Genomic DNA, 19004 nt, shown 5'->3' on the forward strand with positions numbered 1-19004 from the left:
ATGGCGACGCCGGCGGGGCTGGAGCGCTGGGTGCAAGACGAGCTGCACTCGGTGCTGGGACTGAGCGAGCGGCATGTGGCCCAGTTCCTCATCGGTACCGCGCAGCGCTGCGCCTCGGCAGAGGAGTTCGTGCAGCGCTTGCGAGACACCGATACCCTGGACCTCAGTGGGCCGGCCCGGGACTTCGCCTTGAGACTCTGGAACAAGGTGCGGGGTTGGTTGGTGGTGGGGGGGGGGGGGGGGCGGGCATGGGAGCGGCAGGAGAGGGGGTGGAGCGGGGGCGGCGCCCCCAGGTTATTTGTCCTGGTGAGGTCGGGCTAACTGTCCAACCGAGAATTAAGTAAGCTCAGTTCACCAGCATTTATTCTTTGTCCGTTATCGCCTACGGGTTGGACGTCTACTTCCGTGGAGAAGATTGAGGATGGTTTAAGTGTGTTGGATTAAGCGCTGTAGAGCAGTGTTTCTCAAACTTTAACAGGTACAGGATTCATCCAGGGCTTTTGTTAAAATGCGGGTTCCGATTCGGTAGGTCTGGGATGGATTCTTCGTTTCTTCATTTCTAACAAATCTAACAAGTTTACAGGTGATGGCTGGTGGTCCACAGACCACCCTTTGAATAGCGAGGCTATAGAATGGATGTGTGTAGGCCCTTGCTGTGGGAGGGCAGAAGGGGTGGGAGTTGGGATCGGGAAAAGCAGACCCAAAGATTCCCTGGAATTTGTCAGGTAGAGAAGGGAGAAAAGTAAAGGTGTAAAGGTTAGCTCCTGGAAGACAAGACTGTATTTCTTTTTTTAATCAAAAATTTTAAAAATAAATTTATTTATTTTATTTTTGGCTGTGTTGGGTCTTCGTTGCTGCACGTGGGCTTTCTCTAGTTGCGGAAAGCAGGGGCTACTCTGCGTTGTGGTGTGCGAGATTCTCATTGCAGTGGCTTCTCGTTACAGAGCATGGGCTCTAGGTGCGCAGGCTTCAGTAGTTGTGGCACGTGGGCTCAGTAGTTGTGGCTTGTGGGCTCTGGAGTGCCGGCTCAGTAGTTGTGGTGCAGGGGCTTAGTTGCTCCGCGGCATGTGGGGTCTTCCCAGACCAGGGCTCAAACCCATGTCCCCTACGTTGGCAGGCGGATTCTTAACCACTGCACCACCAGGGAAGCCCGACAAGACTGTATTTCTTGTCTTTGTATTCCTACCACCTAACTGCACCTTGCAGAATTAGAGCTTAGAAAGTATCCAGTAATACTAAAAGTGTTGAGCTTGTTCAGAGAATGGTGGATAACCTGGTGTGGATATCCCATAAGGTGCTTGGTGAGAAATGAGGTTAGAACGTAAGGGATGGGACGGTAGGAACTTTATGTTAATCTGTTCACCAGTGTACCCCTGGAGTCTGGCCTCTGCACAACAATCCTGGCCAGTCCTTGGGTAGGAATGACTTAGTCATTGGGAAGAACAGAGGCTGAGCAGTTGAGAATTGGATATGAGAATGTAAACTCCGTGAGGGCAGGAGTTTTTGTCTCTTTATTTATCCCTGTATCCCTGGTACCTAGCAGTGGGAGCATGGGACAGGCTTCGATAAATGTTTGTTAAATGAACGACTGAAAAGAAGTTTGGAAGCTGAGAGGCCCCATTCAGGCTGATGGACGTGGTGTGAAGCCTTGGGGAAGAGAGAGAATGAAGGCCGGTTTAAGGTCAAGTTACTTCTTAAATTAGGAGCAGGGCAGAGTAGGTGGGCAGGGATCAGGAGTTGCTCACACCCCCTTATCCTCTCCTCTTCTGACAGGTCCCACGGAAGGCTGTGGAGGAAAAGCCAGCTCGGGCAGCTGAGCGAGAGGCCAGAGCCCTGCTGGAAAAGAACCGATCCTACAGGTTGCTGGAGGACAGTGAGGAGAGCAGCGAGGAGACTGTAGGCAGGGCCGGGAGCAGTCTCCGGAAGAAGCGGAAAAAACGGAAACACCTCAGGAAGAAACGTCAGGAGGAAGAGGAAGAAGACGAGGAGGAAGAGTTTTCGGAGACAGGAAAGAGGAAGACACAGTAAGTCAGAAGTAGGGTGAGAGAGGATGGGGCAGGTGGATGATGGGACAGTCAGCCTCTGGATGCCCTTAGTTAATGCTCCGGGCTGGGCTGCAGGGGCAGTAAACAGCAGACGGAGAAGCCAGAGTCAGAGGATGAGTGGGAGCGGACAGAGCGAGAGCGCCTTCAGGACCTGGAGGAGCGCGATGCGTTCGCCGAGCGGGTTCGGCAGCGGGACAAGGACCGGACTCGCAACGTCCTGGAGCGGTCAGACAAGAAGGTGCGTAGGGGCAGCACGTTCCGTCAGTGCCCAGAAGATCCCTGGGTCCAGTGTGAGGTGGGGTGTGATTGCAGATAGTGATCTCTGGGAAGACAGGGGGCTGCGTCCAGTGATCTGGTAATGTCTTTGGGTCTTCGGGCTGAGGTGGCTCTTTGCTGAACCTGCAGCCCCAGAGATTCCTCAGTGAAGGGGGAACACTTCTTTGTGCTGGGGAACATTTTTTTGCTAGGGAACATCAGAATGATACCTGTGATTCTAGAAGGGCAATGGCTGTGGGTGTGGGGACTTTGGGCCACTCTTGCCTTCTTCTTCTAGGCTTATGAAGAGGCTCAGAAGCGCCTCAAGATGGCTGAGGAAGACCGGAAAGCCATGGTGAGTCCCAGTGCCCAGGAAGACAAAAGGAAAGACTTACTGAAGGAGTGTGGTTAAGGATAGGGAGAAAGGATGCACAGGAAGCGCAGTGGGGCTGCTGGTGGGGTGTTGGGTCTCTGGAGGAGGGGGCTTGGTTGACAGGAGCCTGCTGAGGGTGGACTTAAGTTGTAGAGGGAAGAAAACGGCCCAGAAACCCTCTTTGAATCCTAGGATCAGATCACACTGTGTGTTAGTGAGGGGAGTGTGAGCTTTCCCTGTTCCTGAGACTTAAAGAGATGTATTCCAAAGGCAGCTGGGTGGTCAAGGGGCGGCTGGAGGACAGGGGCAGAGCAGAGTCCTGCTGCCCACGGACGTGCTGACCCCTGAGCTTGGGTACAGCATCTCCACATACCTTCTTACCACCCGATCCCTCCGTGCCCCACGGGGCCTTGTGATCTCCCACTGGTTTCCTGATTTGGTCTTCTCACTGCACAGGGACAGAGCCCTTGTAATTCATGAACTGGACTTGTTACAGGGTTAGCCTAGGTAGGGTTGCAGTTTTCCAAAGGCCTGGTCTTCCCATTAAGTCACACTTAGATTTCCCCAAAGAATTTTGAGACTCTTGGTGTCCTGAAAATGGCCTAGTGGCCAACAGGTCTCTCCTGACATATCCATCTCAGCTCACACCCCACAAAGTGACTGTGGCCAGACTTCTGAGACATCTCTCGATGCTGGTGTAGTGTTTTTACTTTCCTGAATTTTTCTTTTCTTTTTCAATTATGAAAATTTTCAAACAAATAGGAAAATTGAAAGAATAGTATAAGGCAATGTAAAAAAATTTATTTATTTATGTTTTGGCTGAGTTGGGTCTTTGTTGCTACGCGTGGGCTTTCTCTAGTTGCAGCAATGGGGGGCTATTCTTCGTTGTGGTGCGCGGCCTTCTCATTGCGGTGGCTTCTCTTGTTGCGGATCACGGGCTGTAGGCACATGGGCTTCAGTAGTTGTGGCATGTGGGCTCTAGAGCGCAGGCTCAGTAGTTGTGGCGCACGGGCTTAGTTGCTCCGTGGTATGTGGGATCTTCCCAGACCAGGGCTCGAACCTGTGTTCCCTGCATTGGCAGGCAGATTCTTACCCTTGCACCACCAGGGAAGTCCCTGCAATGCCTATGTAATGGCGGCTTTTTTCTTTTCCTCTCTTTTTGAACCATTTAAAAGTTTTAGACATCATGGCATTTTGTCCCATCAGCATGTACCGGGTAAGATATTTCTGTAAAACCACAGTGCCATTGTCACACCCAGGCAGATGTTTCTCATATATCAACTAAGAACCTGCCTACAGTAAGATTTCCCCAGTTACCCCAAAATGTCTTTAATAGCTGCTTTTTGCAAACTGGAATCCAGTCAGGGTTCACGCATTGCATTTGGTTGTTATGTTTCTTCAGTTTGTTTCATTTCCCCCTTCTCTCTCTTTCTTTCTGTCTCATCTTGTACCATGTCCTACATTCTGGATTTATCTGATCCTTATCTTGTGGTATTAAGTTCTGTCCCAGTGCTTTCTTTAAAGTGGAAATTGGGTCCACAGCTTGCTTAGACTCAGATTAAACAGCTGTGGCAGCAACACCTCTTGGGTGGTGATGTGCACGTCATATCAGGGGGACACACTGTCCAGCTGTGTGCATGTTAGTGCTGGTATCCTTCCTACCAACAGCCTCTCAGCTAATGGTTTAGCAACCACTGCTAATCCTTTTCTGAATCACTTATGTCATGGGGGATTGCAAAGTGGTGATTTTTGGATTCTGACATTCCTTCTACATTTATCAGCTAGCCTTTTTATATAGAGAAGAACTTTTCCTCAACAACAAGGAACGGGCTACAGTGCCTTCCTCAAAGTGAGGGCAAATGCTTAATTGTTTCCTTTTAATTACTAAGTTTCAGAGTAAAGAGTCTGCTGTAATAGTCACCTCACCGGTGACGGAAGTTTTTTTCCCGTTGTTTGTACGTGTGTCATGTTGGACTCGTGAACTTTTATTTCTCAGTATTTTATAATTGCATATCATTATTCTTTTCGATGCTCAAATTGCCCTGATTTCTTGCCCATATTTTAAAAAGACATCCATCTGCCTCACCCATCAGGCCGAAGGAGTATTTGATTGTGGTACTCAGATCAGGTCATGAGCATAAACTCCATTTTAAGACGTGACAGGACAAACAAGAAAAACCAAGCAATTAAATCAAATCAGGGCCCCCAAGGGGAGGGCAGCAGTGGGGTTTTGTCACTGCAGTAGAGGAGCTTGTTGTGAACACAGGGAAGATCGTGTTGCCACAGTGGGAGGGCTTAGGGTTAGGGTCCAGAAAGGCCTTCAGCATGTGGCCAGTCTTCTGTCATCCACAATGTGTCCTGAAAAGCCTGTATTGAAAGGAAACACGTAGAAGCCAAATGACCCATTGTGTGAGGGGGAGAAGTTAGTCCCCGAGCTAAACATCCCTCATTACATTTTACCTCACAGAACCACTCTCTGATGCTTCCAACCTTTTTGTGTGTAATTTATTTTTTCCTTTTCCTCAAACTGCAGTCATTTGGTTCAAGACCGGGGAGCATATCACTGGGGAGGAAGAATACCTATTTTTGGCTCACCCAGTGGTTTCCAACTGTCTCAGTTGTTTTCAGTTTGAGACCTATGCTTCCAAATGCTGGTATAAGCTGTTATGTTTCTCCCCTTTCCACTAAGTCGAATAAAATAGCAAGAGTACAGGGCTTCCCTGGTGGCGCAGTGGTTGAGAGTCCGCCTGCTGATGCAGGGGACACGGGTTCGTGCCCCGGTCCGGGAAGATCCCACATGCTGCGGAGCGGCTGGGCCCGTGAGCCATGGCCACTGAGCCTGTGTGTCCGGAGCCTGTGCTCCACAACGGGAGAGGCCACAGCAGTGAGAGGCCTGCATACCGCAAAAAAGAAAAAAAAATAGCAAGAGTACAATATAAAATATGCACATAATCACCTTCGCCCTAGTGAATTTATATTGGCGAAGATGGTCAGGCTGCCTGGAAGGACATCCAGCTGGGTCCTCCTGCTGGAAGGCAGCGTGTGGGCCCAGCGTTGGGCATGTCGTCAGTCGCGTTGTCCATTGCAGAGGGAAGGAAGGTAGAGGACACATCTTTAGGTTCTCTTGCCGGCCTGTCGGAGGTTGTCACTCTTAGGGGTAGGTGAGGAAAAGGGTCACTCTTCCAGCGAGAAGAGGTTCTGACTGCCCTGGGCTGACCCAGGTCCCTGAGCTGCGGAAGAAATCCCGCCGAGAATACCTGGCCAAGCGGGAGCGCGAGAAGCTTGAGGACCTGGAGGCCGAGCTGGTGGACGAGGAGTTCCTCTTTGGGGATGTGGAGCTGAGCCAACACGAGCGGCGTGAGCTCAGATACAAGCAGCGAGTGCGGGATCTGGCCCGGGAGTACCGGGCGGCTGGGGAGCAGGAGAAGCTGGAGGCCACCAATCGCTACCACATGCCCGAGGAGACGCGAGGACAGGTGAGGCGAAGGGGTCACCGCTTCAGCCCCGGTCCCCAAGCAGAGGGGAGGGAAGGCTTCCGGGGCTTGGGCGGTGGCTTGGCTGGCCCCGTCCTTGTCTTGCCTTTCTCCGGGGGTGGGGGTGGCGGCTGGGGAGGGGGTGCTGGGCAGAGAAGGCAGCTCTGTCTCCACGTGCCCCTCTCTCTTTAGCCGGCACGAGCGGTGGATCTAGTGGAGGAGGAGTCCGGTGCCCCTGGGGCGGAGCAGCGGCGCTGGGAGGAGGCCCGGCTCGGGGCGGCATCCCTGAAGTTTGGGGCCCGAGATGCTGCCTCCCAGGAGCCCAAGTATCAGCTGGTGCTGGAGGAAGAGGAGACCATCGAGTTCGTCCGGGCCACTCAGCTCCAGGGTGACGAGGTGAGCGGGGGGCGCTGGGATGTCCCGAGGAGCGTGGGAGCCGGCCCTGAAGCTCACTGCCCTTCTCCTCCTTCTCAGGAGCCGTCAGCCCCACCCGCTCCAACCCAGGCCCAGCAGAAGGAGTCCATCCAGGTCGTCCGCCGCAGCCTCCCGGTGTTCCCGTTCCGCGAGGAGCTCCTGGCCGCCATTGCTAGTCATCAGGTCCTCATTATCGAAGGCGAGACAGGCTCGGGCAAGACCACCCAAATCCCACAGTACCTCTTTGAGGAGGTATGGCAGCCTCAGCCTCAGCTGGCACTGACCAGCACAGTCCTGTCAGCTCCTTTACGTGGGATTTTGAGTAGTCACTTTCCTTCTCCATTTCAGTCCTTTAGTCTTTTCTGCTAAGTGGTGAGGTTCTCGAGAATAAGGACCACGCCCTTTTCATGCTTCTGTTCTCACTTCCTGCCACGGTGTCCATGCCTGATAGGTGTTCCGTAGGCTAGCGTTGGAAGGAGGTATAGACGGTTAGGTGGTGGCGTGTGGGTGTGAACGTGGACCGCACTCCACCAGCCTGGCCTCTGCTCCTCTGCAGGGCCAAGGAATGAGGAGTGAAAAGACTTTTCCTGCTTTTTTACCTTCCCTTGTTCCCCTTGCTTTTGGGTCTGCCCAGCCAGTCAGTCCTTTTCCAGCTTGAATCTCGCAGAGCCCCGAACTTGATGACCCAGAGGGCTGGGACTGCCTAGGGCTGGGTGAGGACCCTTTGTGGGCCCTGGGTCTGCCATCCTATCCGTTTGCCCTTCTTGTCTGGTTTTCTGCTCTGTCTGTTTCTCTGTCCCCCCTTCCCTGCATTTCCAACTTCTCTGAATTGCTGGGCCCCAGCTGCAAATTTATCAAAGGGGAAACCTCCTCTTTCTTCTTGTCATTCAGGGTTACACAAAGAAAGGTGTGAAGATTGCCTGCACCCAGCCCCGGAGAGTGGCAGCCATGAGTGTGGCTGCCCGAGTGGCCCGGGAGATGGGTGTGAAGCTTGGGAATGAGGTGAGATCTGTGGGGACTGAGGGACGAGGGGAGCCCCTAGGGTCTGGGACTCGGCCTCCGCTGCCTGCAGGTCCCCTCAACCCCCACCGGTCCAGGTGCTCACCCTTGTCCCTTTGCCCTCCCTTCTGGGGGCACCAGCCCAACTGTCGATCACTAATGGCCCACATGACAGGTCGGCTACAGCATCCGCTTTGAGGACTGCACATCAGAGCGAACTGTCCTGCGCTACATGACGGACGGGATGCTTCTCCGAGAGTTCCTCTCTGAGCCTGACCTTGCGAGTTACAGGTATGCACAGGCCCCCCAGCTCCCACGAGAGGGGGCGCTGCCCACCTTCGCCTCCCTCCGGTCTGCTGCCCTCCTGTTCTTCAGTACCTTCCTTCATCTCCTTTAATCTCTGGCTTTTCCCTCCTATCTTCCCACCTGGCCATTTTGGCCATTGTCTTCTCTTCTGATTTATCCACCAGTTCTTTTTTCTTAAATTATTTATTTATCTATTTTTGGCTGCGTTGGGTCTTCGTTGCTGCGCGCAGGCTTTCTCTAGCTGTGGCGAGTGGGGGCTACTCTTCGTTGCGGTGCGCGGGCTTCTCATTGCGGTGGCTTCTCTAGTTGTGGAGCACGGGCTCTAGGTGCACGGGCTTTAGTAGTTGTAGCACGTGGGCTCAGTAGTTGTGGCTCCTGCACTCTATAGAGCACAGGCTCAGTAGTTGTGGCGCATGGGCTTAGTTGCTCCGCGGCATGTGGGATCTCCCTGGACCAGGGCCTGAACCTGTGTCCCCTGCCTGCCTTGGCAGGCAGATTCTTAACCACTGCGCTACCAGGGAAGTCCTGTCCACCAGTTTTTGAATCTTTATGGTTCGAACAGTCTTAGAAATGAGATGGGCCCGGAGGGTAAAAGAGGCTACAGAGAAAACCTTTCTGTGTCTCCCCAATTGTTCCCAGAGTTCAGAAAACAACCAGGATGGTAGAATGGTGCTGTGGGGACTTGAGAAGACACGTGAAGACCACTTGCAAAAACTTAGAATGTTCAGCTTAGAGGGGAAAACTCAGACATCCTGGTTCCCTCTAAATATGTGAAGGGCTATTATTACATGAGAAAGGGACCAGGCTTGTTTTATGTGACCCCAGAGAGCACAGCTAGGAGCCATGGGGGAGGTTACAGGGAGGCGGATTTCAGATCAATACCGACAAGCCATAGAGTGGCAGAGATTGCAGGGGCTGTCAGAGTGCTTGCGCCCTGACTCTTAAGCCTCTGGCCCACGTCTTGGAGTGGCTTGATCTGTGAATAATGAGTTCTCAGTGCCGGCATTGGCCAAGCAGGGGTTGGATGAGCATGTCTTGTGGGGGAGAAGTGATTCATGGATGGGATGAGGGTGGAGCCAGGCCAGCTGAGCAGTACTTGCCTTTTCAGCTCTTAGGAGACTGTGGATTTCCGGTCCTAGAAGGTTACAGTGGAGCAATGGGACAGATATGATTTGGTCCTTCACATCCCTTGGAAAAACCTCTGAGAACCCATGGAAGGCCAGCTAATGCGAGAGTGCTCAGGGTGTGGGGTTTTCCCATCACGCCAGCCTGCTTTGTGAAATGGCTGAGGACTTCACCATCATGGTCACAGTTAGATACAAAGGGTTGAAGTGGGCGATGAGCTCCTGCGGGCTTGGCAGGAAATCCAAAGACTAGAGCAAGGAGAAAGAAGGTGACACACATATAGCTAAGTTACAAGGAAACCAGGAAGCCTGCAGAGTCCTCTCAGGTTGGGGTGGGAGGGCTCACCCGGCCCCTCTCTCCAGAAAGAGGCATCAGGGTCAATCAGGGATGCACGGCAGCTGCCCCAGAGGACCCCGGGAGCTTCGGGGCTGTTCACATCATGGTGCTTCAGGTCTGTCTGTTCCTCCCTAGCCAGGCTGGGGGCCTGTCCTCTCATCCGGCAACCCCAGTGTCCCCTCCTGCATTACCCACCTCCCCTCGCTCACTGGTGCCCCCGTTCCTTCCTCAGCGTGGTGATGGTGGATGAGGCCCACGAACGGACCCTGCACACAGACATTCTCTTTGGGTTGATCAAGGATGTTGCTCGATTCCGACCTGAGCTCAAAGTCCTGGTGGCTTCAGCCACACTGGACACTGCCCGGTTTTCCACCTTCTTTGATGACGCCCCCGTCTTCCGGATCCCTGGACGCAGGTTTCCAGTTGACATCTTCTATACCAAGGTGCCCCCTCAGGGAGGATGGGCTTAAGTGTAAAGGCAGTGGAGCCTTTGAAGGAGATTGTCCCAAGGAGGGGAGGACGGGATGGAGAGTCCAAAGGGATAAAGTGTATGTCGAGCTGGGAGGAGAGGAAGAGATTTGCCTGAGCAGGTGATCTTCCTGTGACCCTGCCTCCTCCCCCCGCAGGCTCCAGAGGCGGACTACCTGGAGGCCTGTGTGGTGTCTGTGCTGCAGATTCATGTGACCCAGCCCCCTGGGGATATCCTGGTGTTCCTGACGGGACAGGTGTGTGACGTGGGGGAGGGGGTGTGTTGTGTGTATCCCAGGGGAAGACAGGGCTGGCAGGTCAGCCTCTCGTGACTCTGGGTCCCACGCAGCTCTCCCCACCCAAATCCAGGAGGAGATTGAGGCTGCCTGTGAGATGCTCCAGGATCGCTGCCGCCGCCTGGGCTCCAAAATCCGGGAGCTCCTGGTGCTGCCCATTTATGCCAACCTGCCTTCCGATATGCAGGCGCGGATCTTCCAGCCCACGCCCCCTGGGGCACGGAAGGTCAGTTGGAGAAACCCACATTCTTCACCCCTGTGGTTCACGCAACTAGTAGTGAAAAGGAAAGTGTGTGCCTGCCCTGTGCAAGGTGTGTCCTTGGCACTGCTGCAGCTGCGAGGCTGGGTGACAATCCCTCACCTCTGGAGCTGGAGAGAGAGGGTGATGACAGCGGGAATGGCGAGATAGCCAAATGCGTGATCCAGAAAGTGAGCATGGTAGAGGTGCAGAGGAGAAGGGAGGCCCTTGGTGTGCCAGGAGGTGGGATTTGGTCTGGAGGACCTTTAGGGAGGATGATGGGGGAATGTCAGAGGAAGGCTTAAGGGGTGTCTGAGGTCAGAGTACTCCAGCAGGCTTAGGGGAAGGCTCACATGGTGAAGTAGTGGGAGACAGGCTAAAAACAACTTTGAATGGAGATTAGAGAGGGCCTTTGATGGCAGGTGGAAGAGTGTGGACTTTAGACCAGTGAGTGGCCATCAAAGGGTTTTGAGCAAAGATGTAACTTTTCATTCAGCAAATATTTAAAGAGTTCCTCCCACGTTCCAGGTACTGTTCTAGGGGATGAGGATACAGCAATGAACAAAACAAACAAGTCCCTAGCCTCATGGAGTTTAGTCTGATGTAAGTTAGGAGACAATGAATACATAAATACCTAATATCAATTTGTGGCAAATGCTCTGAAGAGGTACAGTGTGGCATGCGAAGACGGAGGCTGACTCCGGGGGTGTCAGGAGAGGAATGTCAGGAAGGGATTTTCCTTACGGTGTAGGAAAGGCCTCTCCCTCTCTGATAAGGTGAGAGTGAAGCTGGGGCCTCAATCAGGCGAGGGGAGGAGCCAGGCTGACGTCTGGGAGAAGAGCGCGCCAAATCGAGGGAATAGCGCACACGGAGGGCGGGCGTCAGGATGGGCGTGAGGCGTGCCCAGCAGTGGGCAGCGGTGGAGCGAGGAGCACTGGCGCTAGGAGATGAGCTCAGGAAAGTAGCCCGGGCCTGGAGGACTCGGGGCCTGAAGGGGCTTGGATGTGATTCTCAGGTAGGGTGGGAGGCCGCTGATGGATGGCGGGGAGTGAGGTGACGGGCTTACACTCTAGAAGGACCATTCTGGATGCCGTGTAACCAGGGCTAGGAGTAGAGCAGGGAGACTCATCGGCGGCTACTTTAGGGAGTAATGTGTACAGGTGAACATGAAAGTGACAGCGGGGCTTCCCTCGAGGTCCAGTGGTTAGGACTCCACGCTTCCACTGCAGGGGGCGCGGGTTTGATCCCTGGCTGGGGGAACTAAGATCCCACATGCTGTGCGGCGCGGCCAAAAACTAAAAAACAAATTAAAAAAAAAAAAAAAAGTGACAGTGGGGAAGATGGGGCCGGAACCTGACACCCCCAGCTCCCGCCTCTGAAAAAACCCCTGAACCCCCTTCATATCCTTTGCTGTCCTTTCCGCCTTGTGCCCTGCTAATCCCCACATCTCCGCCCGCTTCTACTGGCCTGTCCCCCTCTCCCGGCCTTGGCCGCAAATCCCCTCAGCTCCTGCTCCTTTGCACCTGTTTGTCTACTTCACGTCTTCCAGAATTACTTCCTCTGGGTAACTAGGTGGGTGGGATTTACCTGCGATCCCACATCCTCTCATTCAGGTAGTTGTGGCAACGAACATCGCCGAGACCTCGCTCACCATCGAGGGCATCATTTACGTGCTGGACCCGGGGTTCTGTAAGCAGAAGAGCTACAACCCGCGCACGGGCATGGAATCGCTCACCGTCACACCCTGCAGCAAGGTTGGCCTGGGCTTGAGCAGGGTTTCCACGGGGCGACGGGGAGAACAGGCCAGCTCAGAAGCGGTGGAGGCTGCTTAGAGCAAGGGGCATTAGCGGTCCACACCCTCCCAGATTTCTTGCAGAAATACTGCCCTTTCTCTTTTCCATCACCAGATTGTCCGTGGGCCCGACAAATTGTCTTTCTTTCCAGGCCTCAGCCAGTCAGCGAGCTGGTCGGGCGGGTCGGGTGGCTGCAGGGAAGTGCTTCCGCCTGTATACCGCCTGGGCCTATCAGCACGAGCTGGAAGAAACCACAGTGCCCGAGATTCAGAGGACCAGCCTGGGCAATGTCGTGTTGCTGCTCAAGAGTTTAGGTGCCTGGGGTCCCCCAGTCCTCCTGAGACAGAAGGGGTGGGCTAGCTGGTCCTTGTGAAGGGACTCTGTTCTACCCCCTCACATCTTTCTCCAGGGATCCACGACCTAATGCACTTTGATTTCCTGGACCCTCCGCCATATGAGACCCTGCTGCTGGCTTTGGAGCAGCTGTACGCGCTGGGGGCCCTCAACCACCTTGGGGAGCTCACCACGGTGAGGTGGGAGGGCGGCAGGCTGGGGCAGGAGGAAGGCTGGGGTGACCCCTCGAGAGTTGGAGGGACATCTGAGGGAGGAGTGGCCTCAACTCTCTCTTTCCTCTCCTTAGTCTGGTCGAAAGATGGCAGAGCTGCCGGTGGACCCCATGCTGTCGAAAATGATCCTGGCCTCTGAGAAGTAAGCCCCTGACTCGGCCGGGCCCCCAGCACACACACTGGCCCTGCCTCTTTCTGTCTCTGGGGCCATCTTTGTGATCTTGCTTGTTCTCTCCACCACATTATTCTTTAACAAATAACAAGTTATTAGATAACTTTTATTGCCCCTTTTGAGGCCCACAGGGATCAGTAAGACACTGTCCTGTCTTTGGTTATGATTATTGGATGGGTGAGATTAACAAGCGTGTAGAAAATTTGGGGGCATGAATGAAAGTGGAAGATTTTCCGTCGTGAGGAGTGCTGAGTGAGGGCTGGTTTGGGGACTTACTCATTCCCAAGGTTTCAGACTAGAGCATTTAGAGACAGCTGTGGAGGGACCACCTTTAAATGCCATTCCTCTGCTATGGTTGAGGTTAAAGGTCATTACATGGACTTAAAGGGATTGCTATAATGTGCACCTTCTTACTGCAGAACCCTCAGAGGGGCCCGGTGCCTTCCTGCCCCTGCCTCCCTGGATCTCTCTCCTGTTACCGTTTTATCTATAACCTGACCCTCACCTCCTTGACCCCCATACCGCTGCCCCTGCCACCAGAATCAATCTACTCTCTGATTTGTAGCCGTTAGCCCAACTTGCTGTCCCCACGTGAGGACATCCACCACACAGCGGTCACTTTCCTCCTCACTGCGCCTGTTCCTGTTGCTGTGTCTCGCTTTGAACTCCCGTGCCTTTCCCTTCCTGCCCCAGGTACAGCTGTTCGGAGGAGATCCTGACAGTGGCTGCCATGCTCTCTGTCAACAACTCCATCTTCTACCGACCCAAGGACAAGGTCGTCCATGCCGACAATGCTCGTGTCAACTTCTTCCTCCCTGGTGGGGACCACCTGGTTCTGCTGAACGTTTATACACAGGTCACTGGGCTTGGGTGAGTGGGAGTGAGGGGCACGTGGGGGACTCTGGTCCTGCTGTATGCTTAACACCCCCTCTTCTGCCCCCCCTTTTCAACCCTTTTCACAGTGGGCTGAGAGTGGTTACTCTTCCCAGTGGTGCTATGAGAACTTTGTACAGTTCAGATCGATGCGCCGAGCCCGGGATGTGCGGGAACAGCTGGAGGGGCTCCTGGAACGCGTGGAAGTCGGTCTCAGTTCCTGCCAGGGGGACTATATCCGTGTCCGAAAGGTCAATGTTTCTTTAGTCTTCTGCTGTCCACCCAGTATCTCCTGAGGAGCAAGCTTCTCCTCTGGGGCCAGTGGCCTGAGAACGTGCCCCTTCCCCTGTGCAAGGCGTGCTCTCCCTGTGCTTTCTTCCCAGACCACTGAAAGGCCCTTACCTTTCTAGTTCTCCCAAAGCCTGAACTAAAAAGGCAGTGAGTGCTGAGGGCCCCTGGATGCCTGCCTTTCCCACTGACTTCCTTTCCCGCCTGCTCCATAGGCCATCACTGCTGGTTACTTTTACCACACAGCACGGTTGACTCGCAGCGGCTACCGCACAGTGAAACAGCAGCAGACAGTGTTCATTCATCCCAACTCTTCCCTCTTTGAGGAACAGCCACGCTGGTTGCTCTACCACGAACTTGTCTTGACCACCAAAGAGTTCATGAGACAGGTGAGGGGACCTTGCCCTGCCCAGGCAGGTGGATTGTGTGGGAGATGGTATCCTGGCAAGCTAAAAACCCAGGTTCAAGTTGCTGGGACTGGCAGAGAAACAGGAAAGCACCTTGGTTTAAGGTAGGATAAGGTAGAAATGCATCCTTTTTAACAGCTGTCTCGGCATCTAGTAAGATCTGAGAACTGTTTATTCACTCATTAAGTATTTGAATGCCCATTGTCTCAGTGTTTCAGGTGCCGGGGTGATAATGAACAAAGCAGATATGAGCTCCATCCTGAGTGTATTTCAGTCTTTACGTTCAGGCTTTTGTTTAGGGTTAGCTTACTTGTGCTCTTGAATAGCATGTAGAGATGTATGTCTGCCCCTGGGATCCAGAGCATTAGAGCCAGGTACCCTTTCCCCTAGCCCTGCAGTCAAAGGGGAAAGAAGAGAACCTTCTTTTAAATCACACACACACATCAGAAACTAGGTTGGACAGAAGGGAACCCTGCTTATTTTTTTCTCTTCCCTTCCAGGTATTGGAGATTGAGAGCAGTTGGCTTCTGGAGGTGGCGCCCCACTATTACAAGGCCAAGGAGCTAGAAGATCCCCATGCTAAGAAAATGCCCAGAAAAGTAGGCAAGACACGAGAAGAGCTAGGGTAAAGAGCAGAGAACATAACAGAACTAATAGAACGTTAACACCAGCTCCTTTTCCTTCTGTACATTATATAATATCTATTAATAAAAATATTTTTAGAGTAAAGCTATGGGGAACCTTAGAGATTCAGAGAAAGTGACATGGAAATTCGATCTCATACATTCACTTAGATTTTATTATTTACAAGTTAAATTACACAGCAGCTTTACACAGCATGAGATGGAAAGTAAAGGAGGAGAGAGAAGAGGGGAGGAAGCTGGCTCCTGAGGTCTTTGGCCACCTCCACCTCCTCCTCTTGTGCGTAGCAAGTCTTCCGTGCTGCCTCTGCCCCAGTTCCTGATCAGCCCTTGGAACACAGGTGTAAGTTGGGTTCTGGCTCCGACAGCCCCAGAGCCACCAGGGCTCCCACTAGCAGCTTCTTCACGGGCGTTGGGGGTGAGTGTGAAGGCATCAGCTGCAGGGAGAAAGGTTAATGCCAGCTGGTGGGATGTTCTACCCCGTCACCCCACCCCTACCCAGCCCTAGGACTCACTTTGTCTAGGCGATGGCGACAAATGAGGCCGTTGGAATTCAGGTAGAAGGTGGAATAGGCATCATAGGTCCTGGTGAAGGGAGAAAGGCTCACTGAGGGAGAAGGGGACTGGTCCCAAAGTTTAATTCAAGCATTTGTTTAAACTAGTAGTTCCCAAACTTTACTACATATTATATCACCTGGGGATCTTTTAAAAATCCTGAGGTTGTTCCCTAGCCCAATTAAATCAGAATGTCTGGCACCGATATTTTTAAAAGATTCCTGGATGACTCCACTGTGCAACAAAGTTTGGGAACCACTGGTTTGGGCTGAGCCTAAGAATTTCTTGGGATTCTACTCTGTGCCAGAAATTTACCAGGTACTTTACCTAAGGTTGTGAGGCACCACTTATGAGACGGGAATTTTCATCTGTTCAATAAGTATTTGACTACCTACTATGTGCCAGGTAATGTACATGAAGAAACTGAGTTCAGGAGTTCAGAAGCTTCCTAATATATTCAGTCCCTATTTTTTGTTAGATTAAAGTAGACAAAAACAAGATCCTGCCCTCAAGGAGCCTGCAGTCAAGTCAGGGTAGATCCAGGATTGTCTAGAAGCCTAGACCATAGATTCCCAAAAGGGTAAGATTAGGAAATTGTAGTGTGTTTCTTTTCTCGCTTCTCTTACCGGTAAAGCTCTTCCTTGTCACGCTTATAGAAACGCAGAAAGAGCAGGTGGATGGGCAGCCCCACAAGCCGCCAGCGGGCTTGCAGGGTCCAATTCTCAGGGTGGCGGGTCAGCTGCAGAACCTCCAGCCGAAGCTGTGCAAAATAGTTCCAGGCCAGGAAGCGGCAGAGGGTCAGTGACAGGATGTACCATGTCCGGCCTCTGGGAGGAAGGAATGGGAAAGAAACCTCATGACGGCAGAATCAGAAAACCAAACTGGTATCTGACAGTGGGATGGGGAGCAGCAGTGAGAAGCAGCCTGGGACATTCTCTAATGTGTGAAAACAGCATTGGGTCCTTTTCCTCCCCAAGGCCCTACCCATTCGTGGATTCTCACTTGGTACGCATGTTCAGGATCTCATTGATGAATTCCACATCCGATGAGTAGAGAGTGTAGTCGTGGGAGTGAAGGAAGAGACTGGGAAGCTAGGTGGAAGAAGGCATCAGACCAGGAGGAAAGAAAAAATGATCCTATTTCTCAGTTTTCTATATTTAGTGTCTCCTTATTCATGAGTGAAAGGTCATCTCATCCCATGTTTAACTTCCCTAAACCAAACTGAGAAGCATCTTTTCCTTGGGAAATGTTTATAATATATTTCTATGCCCGTCTCATGGTTCCCAGAAAGAATCCAGTCGACTGACTCCCTATTTTTAAGAATTACCTACATCCCTTCCCATTTCGGACAAAGGCCACTTCTGAACTGACTTACCTCTTGTCTCAGTCTCTCATACATGACAGCCAGGTGCTCCTCCATACTCGGATCTCCTGATGGAGTGGCCGGGGAAGAGTGGGCAGTCCCAGAGGCTTGGAAAGGCATCAAAGCCCCAGGACAGGGGCAGGGAGGTCCCTCAAATAGGCTCCTAAGCCCATCCAGGCAGCCGCTGTGTAACTCGGGTCCTGGTCCCTCCTCCCCCTTTCCTGGGGGGAGAACCACCCATGGTGAGGTGAGGGCTTGGACCTGAGGGAGAGGTAGTGGGGGAGCTCGGGGAAGCAGCCGGGTGGGAGGGCTTGGGGGTGGGGGAGACCAGAAGAGAGGCAGAGATGGAGAAGTGGTTGTCATGGAGTGAGGCCAAAGAGGTGGGAATGGTAGGGCCCGTGGAGGAAGCTGGTCCTAAGGAGGAAGAACAAAAGGGAAAAAGATAAGAATCCAGCTGCCTAATGCCCTGCCATCCAAACTGCCCATTAACACGCATCCAGTCCCACCTGCTCCTTCTGACAGGAGAGATGGAACTACTAGAGGGAAAATTCATCTCCATCTCTACTTCAAACACGAGGAAACACTTTCCTGTGACAAAAGTACAAATACCTCCCCCAAACATTAGCAAATACTTTTAGATTTGTTTAAGATTCCAAACCCGTTTGGGGGCAGGTCTGCCTCTCTTAGAGCAAGAATCATAAGAGTGCATATTTGAAGAATGAACAAATGAATGAATAAGTTACAGGTCTTCTTGTACTGTGGCCTCTAACACAATTCCACGAGTGTGTGAAGCAGAGGTTATATAGAGAAAAGAACATCCAACTGGAACTAGGAGACTTTTGAGTTCCAATTCTATCATGTAACCTTAGGCACTATCTCATTCCTTCAGCCTGAGGGAATGTCCTCCTATAAACGAGGACGATGAAACCACACTGAGTTACTATGAGGACTATATGAGATAATAATTGTAAATAAAACTTTGCGACCTGTTAAGCAGTAAGCTCATCACTCGGGCTCCTCTAATGACACGAAAAGGCCCAGGAGACTGTTAAAGGCTGGACCTCGTGCCCCTGGTTTACTGATGTCGAAACTGCGATGAGGGAGAGGTCACCCAAAGTCAGGCCTGACCCGAGTCCCTGAGTTTCCAACGAACCCCCCCGAGGGGTCTCATTATCGGGAGAGCAGGCGGACCGCGCGGGTACCTCTGTCCCCGACGGTGTCCCGGAGGCGCCGTCTCCGCCGGGGGCGTGGCCATCTTGCCCGCCCGGGCACAGGGGCCCGAACAGGGTCCACCCGGGCCGGCCTTCCCGCCGGGACCGCTATCCGGGTGCAAGATGCGCGGGCTGCAGAGCGCGGCCCGCAGGTCTGTCTGGTCGGCTCCCGGGAGGCGCCGCGAACTTCTCCGCCCCCTGCCCTTCAAATCACCTCCAGGCACAGGTAACCGCGGAAACGCGGGCGAAATGCGGACGCGCCCCACCGCCCCCGCTTCCAGCCCGCCTGCCCCCGCAGGCCCGGGAGACCGACGTCCCGTGCTCTACAGGGCTGGCGGCGCCGCCCTCGGCTCCCCACGACCCCTAACCCGTAAACGCGCCGCCCCGCACAGGTAGGAAGGAGCGGTGGGACGTCACTGCGCCTGCGCGAAACGGGGCGCGCGCTCCGCCCCACACGCCGACTCTGGGGAGGGTCTCTCCCCGCCCCCTCTCCTCCCCTCCCGCTTCCCCTCTGCTCTCACCTGGGGACGAGCCTGGTAGGCACGGAGGCAGGGGCCGAGGCGCCGGGCCGCCCCCCGGCTGGGCTGGTACATGATCTTCCGGGAATGGAGAGAGCACCTCCCGTGTCCGGCCTCCTCACAGGGGTGAGCGTGCCCCGGAGCCGGCTTCTTGAAGGGGAAAAGAAGGGGGGGGTGAAGGGCTGAGGGGAGGGAAACGGAGATGTTGCGCGCTTGCGCACTGCGGCGGGTTCCAGGGAGGCGGTGAGGCGCTCGGTCTGCAGTAAGTGCGCCTGCGCTCGCCGGATCG

General features: G+C 53.5%; 2 protein-coding genes across 2 annotated transcripts; one reads left to right on the forward strand and one right to left on the reverse strand.

Moving 5' to 3' along the window:
- On the forward strand, positions 1–15104 carry DHX16 (DEAH-box helicase 16; the record flags this gene model as incomplete). The annotated part of the gene is made up of 20 exons (XM_079713207.1): positions 1–207; positions 1774–2024; positions 2121–2283; positions 2599–2655; positions 5895–6149; positions 6339–6542; positions 6621–6812; positions 7452–7562; positions 7735–7850; positions 9559–9769; positions 9953–10051; positions 10164–10316; positions 11942–12082; positions 12273–12435; positions 12531–12649; positions 12762–12829; positions 13553–13715; positions 13822–13983; positions 14236–14409; positions 14928–15104. 20 exons carry the CDS (start codon positions 1–3, stop codon positions 15054–15056), a joined length of 3138 nt encoding a protein of 1045 aa, XP_079569333.1. The 3' UTR covers positions 15057–15104.
- A 109-nt stretch (positions 15105–15213) lies between these two features.
- Positions 15214–18790, reverse strand: LOC307059332 (uncharacterized protein C6orf136 homolog; the record flags this gene model as incomplete). The annotated part of the gene is given in 10 exon segments (XM_079713221.1): positions 15214–15505; positions 15584–15653; positions 16250–16450; positions 16626–16714; positions 16999–17400; positions 18189–18305; positions 18309–18382; positions 18385–18477; positions 18480–18612; positions 18614–18790. Coding segments are annotated over 10 exon segments (1470 nt in total). The 3' UTR covers positions 15214–15391.
- Positions 18791–19004: the final 214 nt, after the last annotated feature.

Source organism: Hyperoodon ampullatus (genome assembly GCF_949752795.1).
Source record: "Hyperoodon ampullatus genome assembly, chromosome: 10".
NCBI lineage: Eukaryota > Metazoa > Chordata > Mammalia > Artiodactyla > Ziphiidae > Hyperoodon > Hyperoodon ampullatus.